The sequence below is a fragment of the Haliotis rufescens genome, unplaced genomic scaffold, assembly GCF_023055435.1.
Source record: "Haliotis rufescens isolate VD_foot unplaced genomic scaffold, xgHalRufe1.0.p SCAF_6, whole genome shotgun sequence".
Taxonomy (NCBI): Eukaryota; Metazoa; Mollusca; class Gastropoda; order Lepetellida; family Haliotidae; genus Haliotis; species Haliotis rufescens.
The window spans coordinates 18,889,393-18,909,326 of record NW_025964334.1 but is presented as its reverse complement, the minus strand read 5'-3'; the positions used below and the strand labels follow the sequence as shown (position 1 = coordinate 18,909,326).

The following is a 19,934-nucleotide window of genomic DNA, read 5'->3' as shown; positions in this document are numbered from 1 at the left end:
ATACAGAAAATTATTTCCACCGCGGTAATAGTTTTCCTTGCTATATTATCATGATAGCCGCCTGTGCGTGACATCAAATTTGAAGGGAAAAATCCGAAATCGTAAAGGATTCCACGAACGATGATTGTTTTAATTATTTCTGAAAACGACGGCAACGGCAAGCGATATAACACATTGATGTGCCATAATAATAACAACACAGTATTGGGATTGATCTGTCATTGCAAGAAGGACAATGTAAAATACCAAGGATGTTTCTAACACGTCTACCCCTAACCTCCCAAATCCTCAGGACGGATGAAACTAGGTACACGGCGACTGTCTGAATGCAGGTTCTGTTTGATTTTGTACCCAAAAACTGTAACCAAAATACTTGTACCCAAGAAAACTATACAAAATATATACGATTATATCTATTTTTTCATGTTTATTGCAAACAATGAGCAGAACATTATGATAAAACATTTCATCAAGTTCATAATATAACTAACTGTACGTGGTCCTTGAGTGAAGTCAGTCCACATTGGCACAACTCAAATTGATTGTTTGATTTTGATAGGAAACTGAAATCTGAAAAAGAGGCCTGATAAATTGGTAAACCCTTTGTTAATTGTAGTGTTTTGATAGGAAAATGATGATAAATTAACTGTTTGACACGAAAGTAATGTGTATCTTTGATACTAATACAAAACATTTCTGGGTTCAAAAGCACAAACCGGTTTGGATACACACTCACAAGGAACTTTAGGTACAAAAATCACATTTCAACTGGATTTCGTTGGAAAATGGGATAAAAATATTTCGCGTCAGTAGAATTCCATATCACATTTCAAAATGACTATTTGTATAGGTAACCAAATGCAGGTAAACGGCTCATGTTTGGTCCTAAAAGTAAAAAAGAAATCTGAAAAAATACGGACACCTCAGAAATGAGGGCTTTAAAAGTTATAATTCTATCTAACTTGAGTCTTTGTACATCACATTGACCGATAGACAAAAAACAATTTCCCGCACTTCACCATGCATGGTTCGTGTTCCTTTAGGGATATCCATGGGCGTCACTGTCACACACCTGAGCATACTGCAACAAACCTGGAAAGTCCTGCCAGACTAATAACTCATTATTTCATTTGTGAGAAACAGTAACAAATACACAAGGTAGGATATTATCCATGTACTTTTCTCCAATAGAACGGAAATGCAAGAATTGTCAATGTCCATGTATTTGCTCTCCTCCTTTCTCAAACGATAACATTCTCTAATAAACATATGGCTAACTCACCAGCTTGAGTGCCACCCTGGTGCTTGAGATTAAACAAACACAAATATCATTACAAGAAACTGTTACAAGAAATTAATGTATCATTTTCATATTACAATATTATTTTAGAATTGTTTTGTTAGGAAACAAATAACTAAATACACAAGATTAGTGTCCACATGAGTTGTGTATGTATATGTTAAGGATCTTATCTACTTATTTATTATTTTTGGAATGCTAAAATTAAATAATGAAATCAAATAGTTACTAATTCAAATAATTGATGTTCAGTTTGAGATCAGTTTGATCAGTTACACTATGCTGATGCATTGACCAATATTTAGCGTCCATACACACATTCATACTTGATAAAAAAATATAACTAACAATTTTAAAAACTGCGAACAGGTGTACATAATTAAACATTTACAAATCTATCACCAATACGCAACCATTGCAGTCTTTATATTTATGGAATACATTTTCAAATGCTCCGTGGAATCATGTTAGAATCTATAAATATATTGTAAAAAGAAAAATCCTTTAACTATCCAGCATTTAATGTGAAACTTACACTGATATTTGTAGTATTTAATGATATATACATCACGAAATTGCGTATATCTTATGATATTCCGCAAAGCATGAATGTTATTTTGTCACACCCATTTACCCGCACCTGTTGTGGAGGGGGATCATTGCCGATCGACGATATCTACAGACGTATTGCGTGGGACACAATTAATATAGTGAAAACAAAATCATCAGCGTGTACATTGCAGATACCTGAATCAGATCCCTTCATATCAACGTAACATCGAATGGTGATCATTATATATGAACAGAAGTTCGAATGAAAGATACCAAGTAACTTGCATGTGGCATATTGATTCATCGGCTACGGTTTCCGGTGTCACGAAATATATTCGCCCCCAGAATAAAATCTCCCTCCGGCGAATTTATACCGGTACAGTTCCACCCCTCTCGAAATAAACTCTCCCCCACCCTACGAAATAAAATCTCCCCCCAGAATATTTCCTCCTCCGGTCGTTTTTATAAATACTTGCCATGCAGTTAAATAGTTGAGGGCATTGCCTAAAAGTCGGGCCGGGCCGGGCCAAGACGGGCCAAAGTGTTATTGGCTAATTACTTCATTATCGGCGATCATACCTACATATTATTGATGCAACATACACACATGTCATTACTGAACAATCACCAACCAAAAACGTGCACCATTAATAAGTACTTCGGAGTAAATCGCTTGAAAACCAGAAAGTGGAGCTGTGTGTAAGCGTCGCTGATCTAGGTAACATGTAAAAGATCAATCGTTAAACGAAATAAGATTTGAAACGTATTAAATTCTTCAAGCTATCGTGATACAAATTTCCATCTGTCGGCGTAGCGTTTATATTTATAGAAACGTACTATATCTAAGTAAATACCACTTTATAATGTCACTGTTCATCGTATTTAAAGCAGACACGTTGGTTAAAGTAGACCTCTTCTCCCCATACTCTCAACAGTCTCACAAGTGTTCGGTCCGACTTGGCCCGGGCTGTCAAAATCAACTTAAACCTCACAGATATAACATGAAATGGATTCACACCTATAGATTAGTATTTTATTTACCTAAATACATCTTTATAGTGTCTCAGTTCGCGGTATTTAAAGGAAACAAGGTGCTCAAAGTGAAGCATTTTTCCCTCTACATTCTCAACATAATCTCTATCAGAAGTGTTTGGCCTGTGTTGGGTCCGACTTGGCCCGGGCTGTCAAAATCCACTTTAAACACACAGATGTATCATCAACCACGCCGTTCAAGATAATCGAGCACTGTTCGTTGTTGTTTTTTACATGTACACTTTGCTTTGACGATGCCAGTTGATGTTGTTCAATACAGGCAGGCGGTGGGTGTTTTTGAATCTATTCTACATGCTAATCATTTCGGGAAGATGATGCACATTTCTCTATATTTTGGGTTACTTTGCTTATATAAGTTCCGATTATCATTCTTAGTTTCACTTTTTCTATTCTGCTGCGGTGATATACATCCGAATCCAGGACCTTTGCATAGTCCAGATTTAAAGATTATACATCTAAAATTACACGTACGCAGTCTTAAAGACAAAGTAGATTTAATCAGTGCTGAATTAGATAGTTATGATGTTGTATGTTTAACAGAAACCTGGTTGCTTCATGATATTCTAGCCACTGATATTACACTGATACCATTTTCAAATCGTAGCCTGTATTATGGAATATATTTTAGATCTTAAATCAGAGTATAACGGACAGCCTGAGCTGGAGGCGCGCGTGGATATGTTGACAGTGTTTACCTAGTTAGTGTCAAAACCGAATGTTTGCCAGGATTAATATTTCTGAATTCAGTTACAACAGTACCCGTACATGTATTTGGTACATTAAGTCATTTCATTCAAATTTGTTTGGTATGATTATGTCTTATAATTTTTTTAGGATGGAAGGTACAGTTACCAAATAAAATATGCTGTAATATCAATTCATTATGACCATATTTCATAATCTATTTTGTAAAGTAACCCTCCTTACATTAAAGATAACTATTTCAAGGATATAGGGGGGAGACTTTATACTGAGAGGGGGCGCGAAATATATCCGCCCGGGGGAAAATCTGTACCGGTATCAAATCTCTAGGGGGAGAATTTGTACGGGGGAGAGTTTATACCGGGACACCGGCTTACGGGAGCATGGAAGATCAAACGGATTAAAAAATATGCCAATTATATCGTGAAAATCACATTGTTATTTCATACTAGTGGTGATTACTGATACTATGTAATGATTTGTGTATATTCTGTTTGTGACAGGCGAAATATTTCAAAATGTACTGTTATTGTTTTGTAACGAAATATTATAAGGAGACTACCCCTGTCTGTGACATCACATCCGGTGAGCTTTGCACTTACTAAAATATTGCTGTTAGAATTCTCGATCTATATTTTCGTTTTTCTCTCGTCATATTCAACGGAAAATGACAAATAAAACATTCTTCGATTCAGAAGATCGTCAACTTTCGCCAGTGCATATATATGAAGGCAATGCCTTCTCCTTTGCTGAGACTACCTTCAATAACGTAATTCAAGTTTTGTGTTCGCTTTGGTCTTAACCTTGGTATGATTGAAAACATCAGGAAACATTTACATGGTAATGTGTAGTTTTCTATTAGGAATAAATGTGCAAAATATTTGTTCAATTCGCCGTTTCTTAATGAAGCACCGACTGTTTGTTAGTTTCACACTGAATTCTTTTACGTACAGATAACGTATTGTTTCACGCATATTGTTTCACAGTACCTTTGCTACCTGCATGGACCCTAGCAGGATTTACACCATCCCTTTAGTCACTGGCGACCATTGACAAGGTTTACCCGGAGATTTAAAACCAACAAATATACTACGATTAAAACTCTGCCAGATATAAAATTACTTTGATTTATGTGGGCTTACATATCCTCTCGGGGGACAATAATTTTACGCTACTTCTACCCCCTTCGAGGATATTGCAACTAACAATCTAAGTTAATTATCATATACCTCCAATTTATAAAATATATATCTTAGTACATCAACATTTATTAACAAATTCTTTTTCCTTTAAAAAAACGATGATTAAATGAGCATGTATTTGATTAAAAAGATCCTTTATAGATGACACTTTGAAAAAATTATCCCTTGTGACGGAAAAATCAATACAGTCAAGCAGGACATGCCTGACTGTGATTCTATCATCACAAGGGATATAAAATGGAGGATCCTCGCCTTTCAATAAATATTCATTTGTATACCTGCTATGGCCAATACGACATCGTCGTATTATGACCTCCTCAAATCTGGACCGACAACCCAAGTAGGTGTAACTGATATTTGGTGAATCTCATTGCAATTGAACATTTGTGAAACACTTTGGACAGACGTGTAAGACGACAACAGAATCAGCATCAGAACATCCGGGAGCTTGCAACTGCCTTGTTTGCAGAATGGAATAACATTACACAACAATAAATCCAGACATTAGTGACGTCAATGAGACGAAGATGCAGAGCTCTGATTGATGCTGACGGTGGCCGAAAACGGTTTTGATAATATGACTTTCAGTTGTAATACCGCTTTCACAGTAACGTCAGCCACATCGTTCTACGGATGTTTCAGTGACTGATTTCTGTTGATACCTACTCACAGTGCATGTTATGGAATAGTATATCATAGTTTACATCATTATGACAATGAAAAATAAGTTTGGTAGAACTAAAGTCCGACGTTTCTTTATCTACTCCAGTATGTATATATTAAATGTTGATATTAAACTTGGCAGAGATTTCATTTTTTCTTGAACACTTGGTAACATGACTTATTTTCAGTGGCCCATCCTTTATAGTTTTCACTGCTATATTGCCCTTGTCCCTTATCTGAGAATATGACTATGAATGACTATAGACCGTTGTCCATATTCACTTCAACAACGTTGAAAAAATCAGCACCCACCCCATAGCACGAATCAGACTGTCACCTTACGCAGCTTTAAGGGATTATTATCAACCTTTCACCACTCACTCTGCACTCAGTATTTGCAGTATCAACCCCTCACAGCCCATCCTGCTAAGATTAGACGCCTGGTTTTCAACATTGGAACCCTCTGCTATTCTTGGTGTCTGAGTCCCTTCGTTAACGGTTTTGAACAGACTGGTCTCTAACTTTCAATTGGCGGCCAAGGTAAAACCCCAAATGTGTTCAATTTGGGTAAGATCATGATCAGGGTTTGTCAATATTGTTTTAATTGGATTTTGAGTCAGCTTGTAATTTATTGTTGCTCATGTGGTGTATGTACATGTATGTTAAGATCTAAGCTTTGATCTGGAATGTCTGCTTTCTTTGACCACATGTCAACAACTGTCAAGGGTGTGGAGAGCCCGTTATGTCTTTCACCGGCCGACCAGGCATGTCTATTCGAGCAACGCATCAGTACAGTCAGTATCAACATGCCACAAAACAAATTCATAGGTTTGACAGCGGAGACTTGCATGAGGTGAGGTGAAATCGGGTTTAACGTCACGTGCAAGATTTGTGCACGTATAGTCTGGAAGTTAATTTAAGGTACCGACGTTTACTACAATATCTGAAAAACTATTGGACCTACTCCAATCAATGTTGGTATGAGATTATTAAACAGTCATACATAACTGGATATTACATTTAAAGACAATCGGTGCATGAATAAAAAATCTGTCTATTTAGCTGTCACTATATTTCATCAACAAACAGACCTGTTCTTCGAAACCATAAAGCAATGATTTGTCTAAATGAATGATTACGTATGATATATTACACCTAATAACATGATGCATGAAATATAATAATGTGGCAAGGAATGATACATTCAAGTCAATAACACTGACCTGAAAAAGAATGCAAAAATAATTTGATAAATATTATTAAATAACTGCTTGATTCGCCCAACGCTAACACCGTATTCGTGCGTGCGTGATTCCCGTGCAACCTTTCGAGTTGAGTTGACTGGTTCAACTGTGTCATATGGCCCTGTGACGCAGGGGTAGCATTATGCAGATGGCTGTTACAATGAATGCACGTTCCACCCGTGACGAACAGGTCTGGTTGTTGATGAAATATGGTGATAGCTAAATAGACAGATGTTTTATTCATGCAACGATTGTCTTTAAATGTAATATCCAGTTATGTATGACTGTTTAATAATCTTATACCAACTTTGGCTGGAATAAAGTGATTTTAAAAGGGAATAAATCAAATACACGCATCCTTATGATGGAGTCGGAACGGAACAGTGGACACTGGCTTTAGCAGAGATTTCTTAAAATTATGGAAACTAGGAAGTATTTTATCTGCAAATAACGGAATTGCTCCCCTGCCAGGTTGTAAGGTATACTATGTATAGCTGTATCATGTGTTTTAAGCCCTAAACCCGCTTATGCGTAAGATGAAGATCTGTCTGACAGAAAAGGCTGATTCAGATTAAATGTCAAATCCGTCAGCATTTCTTGCGAATTAATTGAAACAACCAAGTCAATATTTTACATTTTCCCTGATACATCCTGCCATGACTATTTCTCTGCACAGCGGGTTTCGACGCCTAACCAAATGCGCCAACATTGTTCACTTTTGTTGCAAAAACATAGGTGTCATTGCGAAAGAAGGAAAATGGTGATCCAGTATTAGGCAGACTGCAACAGAAGTGTATCTTCCCTATACTGAAAATAATACCGGCGCTTTAGGAACCTATATGTAACTTGACAGCCAACTCCACAATTCATATTGATATTAATAAATAAGGCATTGTCAAACATACAGTTACAAAACTAAAGTTCAAATTAATTTTTGATTTATAAAACGAATATTTTCCGATTTAGTGCTTTTTAATTATATCAGTGTATGTGAGTGAGTGAGTGAGTGAGTATGGTTTTACGCCTCTTTTAGCAATATTCCATCAATATCACGGCGGGAGACACCAGAAATGGGCTTCACACATTTTACCCATGTGGGGAATCGAACCCGGGTCTTCGTCGTGACGAGCGAACACTTTAACCACTAGTCTTCCCCACCGCCCCCAGTGTCAGTGAGCATGGGCGGGCACTTATATCATTTTCCTGGGGCATATATAGTGATTTTGAAAACACTTGCTGTTTACTTAATCACTTAAATCATGCGGTGACCCGTGAAGATCCGGGGTAGAATAGGTCTTCAGCAACCAATACATGCTGTAAGAGGCGACTAACGGGATCGGGTGGTCAGGCTCGCTGACGTGGTTGATGCGTGGATCGATGCTCATGATATTAGTCACTGGGTTGTCTGTTCCAGACTCAATTATTTACAGACCGCCGTCAAATAGCTGTATTATTGCTGAGTGCGGCGTTAAACAACAAACCAACCAACCAACCAACAGTCCGGTGGTTTTCATTAGACAAATAAACAAGTGGTACCGAAAGAGATGCTAGTACACATGGAAGTACAGATAGAAGGTTCAGTGTGATTCATTAACAATGAACGGCCATTCCGATAATGTTCTGACAGTATAACCACTGAGAAACACTGTCTTAAATGGCAAACGTTGTTGAAAACAACATATCCAAAAAGATATGTCAATCCTTCGAACATTTTGTTGCCGATATTTGACAACAGTTGTGAAAAGTTTAATGTTAAATACCCGTCCCCAGTCAGTGTGTGCACAACGTCGGCGGACACCAGTAACACTGATATGACACGAATACACCCTACTGCGGGAATGAACGCACTTCAAGGTTGTTGAGTGTGTAAGGTTATTTATAACTGTAGTGTGTCTCAATAGCTTTTTCCCTGTCACATGTGTACACAGAGGCCATGGATATCGCCTTTATAATTTAGTCTGGATACACCCGACAACCCAGTCACATAGAATTACATTCCCCTCTGACTCCTGGGCCCACTTGCACAAAGCAATCTTAGCGCTAAGACTGTTGTAAGCCTATGCTGAAGTATGGGAGTTACGATCATCTTAGCGCTAAGATCGCTTTGTGCAAGTGGGCCCTGGTCGTGATTTATTGTTCTCGTCGTGTAAATACGAGACGGGTAGTGGTAGCTTTATATTTGCCAAACGTCATCCGTATCATGACAGATTGAAGTATTGTTTCGCTACCCTTGTGGGGATTTATTCTTTATACTACACTAGCATTGTGACAAACGTGTATATGCATTTCGAATATGTACATATATAAGAAAACAATTAAACAAATTGCACATATGTTAAGAGTAGATCGGGTTGTGTCCTCAGGAACGTTAAGTCACAGTTACAGATCTTATCGAAAAGTACATGGTAAAGATCTCTTAGATTATATGCGCCGAATACGATTATACTCTAACTTAAATCTTTCAGATCTGAAATATAAGCAGAAGGGAAATCATCAAACTTGTGACAAATCGGTTTTCAATGGCTGCGCGGCATCGGCTTATCAAGGCACGCACGTGACGATCCCTTGCTGTGGCTGATTATTCATGATTCTATCTAATCTTAAATTATCAATGAATTGTTGATAAAGCACTCATTATTTCTGTTTTATTTTAGTACATTAATCAGCCCTAATGGAAAAGAATAATCCCTGATGTATATATACGTTTCACCCTTCCCTTAAATGACAGATCATGAGAGCATGGGACTGCCCTGTCTAACTCGTCGGGATTTGTTGAGCAAAGTTGCGACCAACAGTCACGCTAGAATCTTATGATCGTGTGTTCGAATCCAGCTTTGTTTAGTTTCTCTGCCGTGCATATGGGTTTAACCGGGACGTTAAATGTCTTGGACCTGCATTTCTTTGGGTTTTCTGACACACAAAGCCTAAAAGTCTTGATATTGCTAAAATACTTTCCCCAAGAGCCGTGAAATCAAATTCACCCACTCATTCTGAAATCAATTCTTGAACATGACTGCAATGAAGTGCACTTATCTGTGATTAAATAAATAAGGACTTTTTTTTTTTTCCTTTTATGTAACAACAGAGTGAGTGAGCTTAACGCCGCATCAGCAATTTTGCAGCTATTCGCGGCGAATGTATCAACAGAGATACGATTATGAATACTCAAGGGGTATCATCTACTCCCGTATATTTCTTCATCCCAAGGGATAAACATTTTAAAGCTTCATGTCTTAAATATATTTTTAATAGTGTAAGTTGTTATTTAATCATATATTATTTAAAGAAATATCTTTGTCAGAAATCAATTTTGAAGATCAAATTTTGTAATTAATAAATATATTATCATATTCTAAAAATGGTATGAGTAAATTTGATATATTAGATTGTTAGTGACTACACTCTCAAAGATGGTTGGAGCAGCGTAAAATTATTGTCTCCCCTGTTAGAGTATGTACATGTATATTTGTCTTGTAACCCTGATTGAGATTTGCCAATGTGTTTCACCAATGTGGTAAACGTCTGAGACCTGCATCGCTTTGGGCTTTCTTCCCACATTTGGCTGACACAAGTGGTATATCATCATTTCAAAATGGAAAATCTCGAGCCAGATTGTTTCAGTTGACCTGAAAGATGCTTACTATTCTTTGCCATAAAAAGTATCTGAGGTTTATGGAGAATGGAAAATTGTTTCAGTACACGTGTTTACCTGACGGTCTTTGCATGTTATCCGTGACAAAACATAAAGCTAAGAAAACCAGGAGCAAATCTCAATCAGGGTTACAAGACAAATATAGGTGTCATTTGAAAAGTGATATCATGATAAGCGCAACTGTGCCACCAGTCCCCCCGGAAAGCAGAAGAGTTTCCTCATGGGCTCAAGCTGCCATCATGAAATCCTGGGAGAAATCAACCCAGAAACAATACAAGACTTATCTGCTGAAGTGGACATGACACTGTAGTCAAAGTGGCATTGATCCAGTTGTACAACTGTAAATAATGTTTTGGATTTCTTTACATTACTCTTAAAAGAAGAAGGGGGTCATAACATATAAATGATAATTCCAAGTATTATAACATGGATAAGTGTTGACGACAAATAGCCTATGCAAGAGCGTTTATGTCGGTAAGACACCTAACACCAAAACACATCCTATAATTGAGTAGCGCCAAACACGTGCGTTGGGTGTCATTCCTAATTTTGACACTTGCAAGGTAGGTCGACTAATCTCTGTGGACCATTATTACTGTCTCTCTCATTGATTCTTCTTTTCAAACAGTTGTGATCTACTTGATTTAATTCATAGTTTGTGTATGAACAGCGTCTGCAACGCGCGGATCATCTTCGGGTTATTGGCAAGCTTTCTGAAGTCAGGGTGCAGTGGCTGAAACGTTCAATACTTCTCGGTCTGTGATTAGCAGACTATGGAACAGGTACCAACAAACCGTAAAATGACGATCGATCCCATTCAGGGTGTCCCAGGTCAACGACAAGTCTACAGGATCGATTGATCCGAAACCATCTCTACGAAATCGAGTTACATGCCAATCACATTGTTGCAAACCTTCATCAGGCGAGTTACGGGTCAGATGACGAGGAATCGTCTTCATGCAGCTTATCTCCATGCTCGACGACCACGTGTTGTTCCGCCCCTTAGTCCATCGCTGGTCACGTGTCATGTTTTCAGATGAGTTTTCAGCTTGCACTTGATAGGCGTGGTCGTGTCTGGCGACCACAAAATTGTCGGTAAAATGCTCGTCCTTCTGTTTATGTTATGTATTGGGGGTTCGTTTTGGGGTGGTTAATTATGTGAGATTCAGTAAGCCTGAGATTTAGGATATATTGACAGTCACAATTACCGTTCAGTTCAAGTTGAGATGAAGGCATGGTTTAAAAAAAACCCAAAACAACCTAAGAAAATAAATTCTAAATTCTAATTAAGTAAGGCAGGCTTCATTCTGATTTTCTAATACGTTCATAAATTCAATTTTCTTTCGATCTTTTTTGGCTTAAAGACTCATTTAGTTAAATTTTAGTATCATGTATATGTCATAATAAATGTATACTGGTTTTCATGAAGGTATGTAATTGTATTGGCATGTATACTTCATATAAAATATGAAATAGTAGGCACACTGGCTTGGTAAAGACAAGTAGGCATTTGTATTGGCGTGTATATTTCATGTAAAATATGAAATAGTAGGCACGCTGGCTTGGTAAAGACAAGTAAGCATTTGTATTGGCGTGTTTATTTCCTTTAAGATTTGAAATAATATTCAGCCCGACTTTGTTCAGTTAAAGCCAAGTTATTTGTACAGATAATCTTTAAGCGTTAGCCTACAGTTATTTTTAGATCTTAGTCACGTCTATTACGGGTATGATCTGGCATCGTATCTGGCAGTATCGTCATGCAGTTCAATAGTATAAAATGCCACTTACAATCGTGAATTATGAACCAGGGTACATGGGAAAACATATCATTAATATTCTGTAAATATGTCTTAAATTTCGGAAATGTATTCGATTAACCCCAATGCAATATGTTGTTCCCCAATGTAATAGTGTTCACTTGTGTACATAGTTAATGACGAATATATATATATATATATATATGTATATATGTGTGTGTGTGTGTGTGTGTGTGTGTGTGTGTGTGTGTGTGTGTGTGTGTGTATTTTATGTGTTGACAATACACCAATCTATATAAATACCAGCACAATGTTCTGCGATGTTCAGAGATTTTGTAAATCTTCGGATGTAACTTCATTCATTCATTCATTCATTCATTCATTCATTCATTCATTCATTCATTCATTCATTCATTCATTCTAGGTCTCAACTATATCATGCAATGTGCTATAACGTTCCTCACAACATGTGCGTTAGTATGAAGTATTTGCCTTGTGCGTCACGGTGAAGACCCGGGTTCGATTCCCGACATGGGTACAATGTGTGAAGCGCCATTAATCCATACTCACTCACTCACTCACTATATGCCTTGTGTATATATCATCAAGGAGTTATCGTTGTTCGATGGTTGCCTCAATCAAAATGTGTTACTGACAATGTCATTGTTTCTGTACAGTATCATTTATGTAAGTTTTCTACTAAGGTTTAATACTAGAATTACTCCATGTGTAATTGAAATGGCATTTTATAAAGTAGTTGTATTTATTAATACATGTGTGTATGTTTAATCTAAACTATTACATATTCCCTATACAAGTGTTTAATGGAGTCTATTTACAAGACAAAGGAATAAAGACTCACTCCGTAGCTAGTGTCTGGTCTTCTTTGATACCTACACAATCCCGGTCACATCATGTATACTGGATGTAGGAAGAACAAATAATCAACAAATAATCAATTTTTCGTTGACTAAGATAATTTTATTGCAGAACATTACAGTTGTGTTACAGCTCCATGTCTACTGTACTCGTCTGACAACGGGAACTGCCCTTCTACGACGACGGCGTCTCTGCTGCGTCTCCTGCTTGGCTTCCTGTTGCTCCTCATCTTTGTTGTAGTACTCAAGCCATCCCAACCCGTAGTCATACTGGTTATACTGTGGAACAAATGGTGGGTTTCTGATGTCACTCTTCATGATACACATGTATGGTGTGAAGGCAGCTAGATGTTATGACAAGGAGCTAAATGTGAACCTAGCAGTTAATAATATAAGTTGTCCACCGAGGGAAACTAATAGACAACGAATTTATCTTATCTACTTTCATGCAAGAGTCCGAATCAGGTGAAAATACGAGTTAGGAATTTATTCGTTTTGTACATTGTTTCAAATCCGTCCAAAAATAGCAGACAGAAAACATACTAAGAGTTACTCCCCCTGGATCTATTTCATACGGAAAATATCGTAAATATCCGGAGAATGGCTTCTCACATGATTCATTCGAGATACAAAATTGCAATTGGTATGTTGCAAATGTAACGCCAACAGTTTGGAAATTCGAGCGGGGAACATAACAAATGTACCTTACGTGTAAGCAGGGTTCATTAAAAATAATAGAACCGGCCAATCAGAATCCGACATTTAAGATAATGGCCTTAATTAATTGTAAAGCCCACAACTCCTTACGCAATGTATACTCGAAGCGCACAAGAAAAGGTGAGTATTAAATCGTGCCTTAAAGATCTGGAAAGTCGGGGAAACTCGAAGTTCGAGTGGGAAACTGTTCCATTCAGTTACAGCAGCAAGGGAAACGGAGCGCTGGGCAAAGCTGACAGTCTTAACTTGTCTTGCACAGATGGTTGGTTGGTTGGTTTGTTGTTTAACGCCGCACTCAGCAATATTTCAGATAAATGACGGCGGTATGTAAATAATCGAGTCTGGACCAGACAATCCAGTGATTGATATCATGAACATCGATCCACGCAATTGGGATCGATGACATGCATCAACCAAGTCAGCGAGCCTGACCACCCGACTTACGACAAGCATAGTCGCCTTTTACGGCAAGCATGGGTTGCTGAAGACCTATTCGACCCCGGGTCTTCACGGGTCCAGAGAAGATGGCGTGATTCAGACGTCATGGTACGCGTATATCATAGGAAGATCAGTTTAACTGAAATGCCTAGACCCTATCCATATGATACACATGTTTTTCTGTTCAGTTTGGTGCTCATTAAATGTAGAATTACATATACTTATAATTAGCCCTTTTAACCTTTTGGTCATCTGCATTTTCATTAATGACATTAATATCAACTCCACAGCAATTTATGCCATCGCAGCAGTCTAAATGGATATACTTCGACGCCTTAATGTCGTACTCAGCAATATTTCAGCTAAATGACTCTGGACCAGTAACATCAGACATCCAATGATTGATATTATGAGCAACTATCCATGCACCGGGGTACAATAAAACGCAATCAACCAGGTCACCGAGACTAACACCCCGAACAGTTAAGACGACTGTATGTTTCTTGGGATCTATTCTATAATGGACATGCTCGTGGGTTTCACCGAAGTGGTAAACGTCTTAGACCTGCATCACTTCGGGCTTTCCTCCCACATTAAGCTGACACGCCGCGATATAACTGGAATACTGTTAAAAGCGGCGTTAAACCCGACTCACTCACTCACTATAATGGACAAATAAAGAGAATCTGTTGATTCCGTAAGAGGAATCAAAGAGCCCAAAGAGAAGTGGCGAGTTGATCCCACTTCCAGAATCAATAGATTCGAGTGATTTCTCTGGCCTCATAAACAATGATATGGTTAAAACATTATTATCTATTATTTATGACCTGTAGTTAGGCAGCTTTACTTGTTTATACACGTTCAGAATGGCCGGTGAATACCTGGCTCTGAATCAACTGCAAGAACTATAGCGTGACGCCATTATAATGGTGCAAGAATCCTGCACTGCGAAATACTCTGAAATCGTTCACCTCAAATACTCACATAACCTTGATCTTCGTAACCAGTAACGGAAGAAGAACCGTAAGTCGTGTCAGAATCGAGGAAGGTTAAAGCGTCCCTCTTCTGAGGTGATGCCTTGGACTGTTGTGACTGTCGGTCCTGTTTTCTATCGTTCTTCCTCGCGTCACGAGGTGTAGCCAAGGTAAAGGCCACGAGGCAAGCCACCACGAAGACAAAGGTAACGTTCATTCTGTGGAGAAATATATCCAACCTTTTCATCGAAATATTACTATAATTAATCTGTTAATCCCCACTAGGCATCTTCCCAAGGTAAGTGAGTTAACTGACTGTAAAAGTTCAGTTTCCACCCTTGCCGAACTTAGCTGGAATTTCGCGGCTAGATCGTAGCGCCACCAGTGACTATAATGAGTTATGTCCCTTATATTGACAAATCAGATTCCACCTATCATAATATTTATTACTTGCATTTGCTTCAAACAAAATGGCGGCGCCAGTCAAGTTTTCAGTTAAGAAGAGCCTTGCGACCGACATGGAGTAATATTTGTAATATGGAGTAATATAGTCTGTAATAACTCGGGGTAATAAGTAATGGTTTATGCACCTTGCTGTACTGAATAACCTCAATCTGATGCTGGTTTTGAGGGCGTGAGTGATGGAATATAACTTCAAACAGCTGGTGTATACTCGAAGCGCTGCTTTATTTTCTCCCCGGTCATTGGATCATTGTGCACTCAAATTTTCATTCTCACTTCAGAGTATACAACCCAAGCTGCCTGTGGGGCTCTACAAGGTTAACAGTCACAATACCATTCAATCCTATCGGGTACCCATTTACTGCTGGGTGACCATGAAACATATTTTGAACAAACTCATTTGCCCAAGAGGACACCGCATGTGCTAGCTACATGTGGGGCAGGACCAAAGACAAAGAAACTCCCTAGAGTCAAGCTGCCGAACACCCATCCAACGACTCTCCGCAAACAATGCTTCTTTGCCTGATCTGTGTACACATGACCACAACACATCAACCTTTTTCACTCTGAAACCTTTTTAACAAGATTGGTTGGTTGGTTGGTTTGTTGTTTAACGCCACACTCAGCAATATTCCAGCTATATGACGGCGGTCTGTAAATAATCGAGTCTGGACCAGACAATCCAGTGATTGATATCATGAGCATCGATCCACGCAATTGGGATCGATGACATGTATCAACCAAGTCAGCGAGCCTGACCACCCGATCCCGTTAGTCGCCTTTTACGACAAGCATAGTCACCTTTTACGGCAAGCATGGGTTGCTGAAGACCTATTCTACCCCGGAATCTTCACGGGTCTATTCAACAAGACCACTGTGATATCTTAGACCACTGTGATATCTTAACTAGGAACCTGTAAACTATCCAGCTACGAATGACTAGTGGATTTTCAGATACTAAAGTTTGTGACTGTACCAAAACGTCAAATTGGAAATTATGAAACAAGATGAAAATCTGTAAGTCCACTATGTCCCCCCTAACCCTCTGGCGTTATATTCACGGTGGGCGACACCAGAAATGGAGTACACACGTTGTACGCATGTGGATATTCGAACTAGGGCCGAACGAACACTTCAGCCATTGGCTACCTTACCGACAAGGTTTATGGAGATAAATAAGGTGCACATTACTTATTCTATTGAAGGATGATCAAATTTGATTGGTTAATTTTAATAAATTTGAAGTGGTTAATAAGAGATAATAACTTCTGACCGCATCACTGAGCAAGAAAAGGAATCCGTTAAAAACGCATTTAGTTTTTGTAGAATGTAGATAACCATTCTATTTTTAAATTTTGAGGTGGTTCATTATTGATTAAATACCACAAAATGTAACATTTAACGGTATTTGATCAACGATGAACCACCGTATATTTTATAACAGAATAGTTTTTTCTCCTAATTTACACAGAGCGTACCTGATTCGAGCTGCTTGGGATCCTCTTCAGTACAGAAATGACATTCACAATTCACCCAGGGCTTATATTCTGAGTCTTGATATTTAATCCTGCAATACTTCCATGTTCCATACAGTAGTTGCTGAGAAAACGCGACACGTATACCCTTACATTGACCTGCACGGTCACAGGATATTTCTATCAGTCGGAATCTACAGTAAACACAGAAGTCCGATATTTGGAGGCTCATAGTAATATAAATGCTTTTATAGTTTAGCAATTTATCAAAATAGTCTGTGTGAATGTCGAGATATCAACTGGACAGGTAAGTAAAGTTTCATTGCTACATTTACTATATTATAGCATTGTTCCCTGGTCAGGAAAGTCTTTGTTTGCAATATGTATTTTGTACAAATATCTTACAAATTAAAAATATATTTCCCCCTCGTTCATGGTGTATTGAATGCATACATTCTCTTGACCATTACTGCATTTTTAACAATGATGCAAACATTCCTATTTGCATATTTTGTTTATTTGGTTAAGGTTTTGTGCGAAAATAGTGGCATTTTATATTAATATAATGGAGACTGCTCCGGTGGATTTGTACCCCCTTTGGATTTGAAAGCGGAACTTTCATACTGCTCAAGGTTGCTCCAAAGTGGTAAACGTCACAGACTTTCATCACTTCGGGCTTTCCTCTCACATTAGGCTCACAGGCGGTGATATTTTTTTAATACATGTACTCTTGAAAGCCCCTTACACCCAACTCGCTTCAATAAGGGTGCAGGCCACAGCTCATCTTGGTCACCCGAGCGGTCCATCCGCCGATGAGGGTCAACTTATATCTCGTGGGAGTTAAATACAAATGACGTTCCATATCGTTTAACGTGAAGCTCGAGTTTATATAATTATATGCTGTGACTATCGTTGACGTATACCATTACATGTTGAATCATATTTCTTAAACTAATCCAAAGTGGCAAACATAACTTAAGATAAATCGTATTTGGAGGATTTTAAAGTACATTTAAGTTTTTTTGGTCATATTTTAAGGTTAAAGTCAATGTTATTGGAATATTTTTTTATTTATAACTACTTAACGAGAAAAAATGTCATACCTTTGATATATATTTGATGTATATTCACAGATCCAAACATGAAGGTCCTCGTCATCCTTGCAGTCGTTGTTGTCGTTGCTTCCGCCAGAACCCTAACCAAGGCCAAGAGGTCAAACAGGAATCATGACAACAACGTCATGAACGCCGCTAAATCAATCATCGCCTCTGCAAACGACGTGGATAAGCAGAACAACAAGGACAAGAGAGATTATGAATATTACTACGCCAAATACAACTACGATAACTACGGATTGTACGCAGTTGGCGCTGTGGTGGACTATGGATACGTGAGTAACTTATTTCTGCACTTTATATATACAGTCATAAACTATAGTTTGACAATGTATGAAGACATTGTCGATCGAAAACATGAGTAGACGCGTTTTCCTGCATGCCGTCGCTCATTTGTTGGTCTGAAAAGTCCCGTATCAAGTGTTATAGATGTCCAATATTAAGCATCGATGATATGGTATTAGAATTTAAACACCTCAACGCCAGTCTCGATAAGCCGCCGAAATAAGCCGACTCTATTGGGCGGGCGTGAAGGAAAAACTAGCGGATAAAATCGTATGAATGCATCACTGAATTTAAGTGATGACACCAGGTTTTTGCGGAAAGGGTAAGCATGTCCTGCACAACCGGTACCTGATTGTCAAACAGCAGGTACTGGTGTACCAATTTCACATAATTACACATAATTTCACAAATTGAATGCTGTTTACGAAAGGAATTTATGGACATCACTATAACCACCAAGTTCAAGATTGTAAGTTTACGAAGGAGGTACATTTTTCCCAGTGTTGTATAACTAGCTTAACTCTATGGGTGAGGAGCTCTCGCATCAAGTCGAAATACTGGTCCCGAGAACTTGCTGAGAGTGTTAGTTGGTTGTTTAACCCGTACTCACATGGACCAGACAATCCAGTGATTGATATCATGAGCATCGATCAACGCAATTGGGATCGTAACTACATAGAGTGATAAAGTAGATTTCCAAAATATGATCTTTGCTTACATCTTGCATCAGTCACAGTAGGTACATGATCTCAAGTAAATTGTTTTAGGGACATTTTCAAATTTAAAACCAGAAGCTGTAATGTTTATCATGTTTTATACACATAATGTGAGAACATCTTTATATTTTGCCCAATAATTTCAGACAAAATTTGAGAATTATTATTTGGCATTTTGTTTTTCAGGTGGATTATTCTGCAACCGGCTTGTATTACTATGACGTAACCCAGGACGATATTAACCAGATGGCCGCGAAAGAGGCAAAGAAACAGGCAGAAGGCGCCGAGTAGCACGCGACAAGATGGGTTTCATTTGTCATTCCTAACACACATTCTTACCTATACCAATAAAATGTCTCAAAACGTGTTTTCTTCAGTTTGGTTCTGTGTGATCTGTAAGATGGCAACGGAGCATGCACGAGGGACATCAGTGCTTTGAGTTAGCGTCAAACATCGAAGACGTGTTTTGATCGCGTACCAAATTAGTTCACGTCTGGCTGAGTATCGTTGCCATCCTGGTGCCAAGGGGGATTTGGGTATCTCATTACATGGATTTCGCATCGAAGGAGCTGTTGAAGGCTAATTTGTTGTCAGCTCTTTTAGCTTTAGGAATGAGTGTGGTTCGTTGATGCTTTGGTGTTGAGGTAAGCATTGCTTTATCTGACAATAGCGGGGGCCAGAAATCATATTCCAAAACACGAAAGAAAAAAGTAGTTCACATCATGACAAAGGACCACTCGTCTGAAAGC

The 19,934-nt window shown here is 38.4% G+C and overlaps 2 protein-coding genes across 2 annotated transcripts; one reads left to right on the top strand and one right to left on the bottom strand.

The window, feature by feature from the left end:
- Positions 1–13,090: 13,090 nt before the first annotated feature.
- Positions 13,091–17,143, bottom strand: LOC124111289. The gene is made up of 3 exons (XM_046470941.2): positions 17,073–17,143; positions 15,143–15,350; positions 13,091–13,282 (listed from the first exon to the last, which is right to left on the bottom strand). The coding sequence occupies exons 2-3, from the start codon at positions 15,347–15,349 to the stop codon at positions 13,145–13,147; spliced, it is 345 nt and encodes a 114-aa protein (XP_046326897.2). The 5' UTR covers position 15,350; positions 17,073–17,143; the 3' UTR covers positions 13,091–13,144.
- Positions 17,144–17,292: 149 nt separating this feature from the next.
- On the top strand, positions 17,293–19,552 carry LOC124111288. Its single transcript, XM_046470940.2, has 3 exons — positions 17,293–17,376; positions 18,203–18,459; positions 19,372–19,552. The coding sequence occupies exons 2-3, from the start codon at positions 18,211–18,213 to the stop codon at positions 19,474–19,476; spliced, it is 354 nt and encodes a 117-aa protein (XP_046326896.2). The 5' UTR covers positions 17,293–17,376; positions 18,203–18,210; the 3' UTR covers positions 19,477–19,552.
- Positions 19,553–19,934: the final 382 nt, after the last annotated feature.

What these genes read in the sequence shown, in the direction of transcription:
- LOC124111289 (XM_046470941.2), bottom strand. Translation starts at nt 15,349, where the DNA reads ATGAACGTTACCTTTGTCTTCGTGGTGGCTTGCCTCGTGGCCTTTACC. An exon ending in GTTACGAAGATCAAGGTTAT is followed by an intron (nt 13,283 to 15,142) that starts GTGAGTATTTGA and finishes TTTGTTCCACAG; the next exon opens with TATAACCAGTATGACTACGG.
- LOC124111288 (XM_046470940.2), top strand. Translation starts at nt 18,211, where the DNA reads ATGAAGGTCCTCGTCATCCTTGCAGTCGTTGTTGTCGTTGCTTCCGCC. An exon ending in CTGTGGTGGACTATGGATAC is followed by an intron (nt 18,460 to 19,371) that starts GTGAGTAACTTA and finishes TTTGTTTTTCAG; the next exon opens with GTGGATTATTCTGCAACCGG.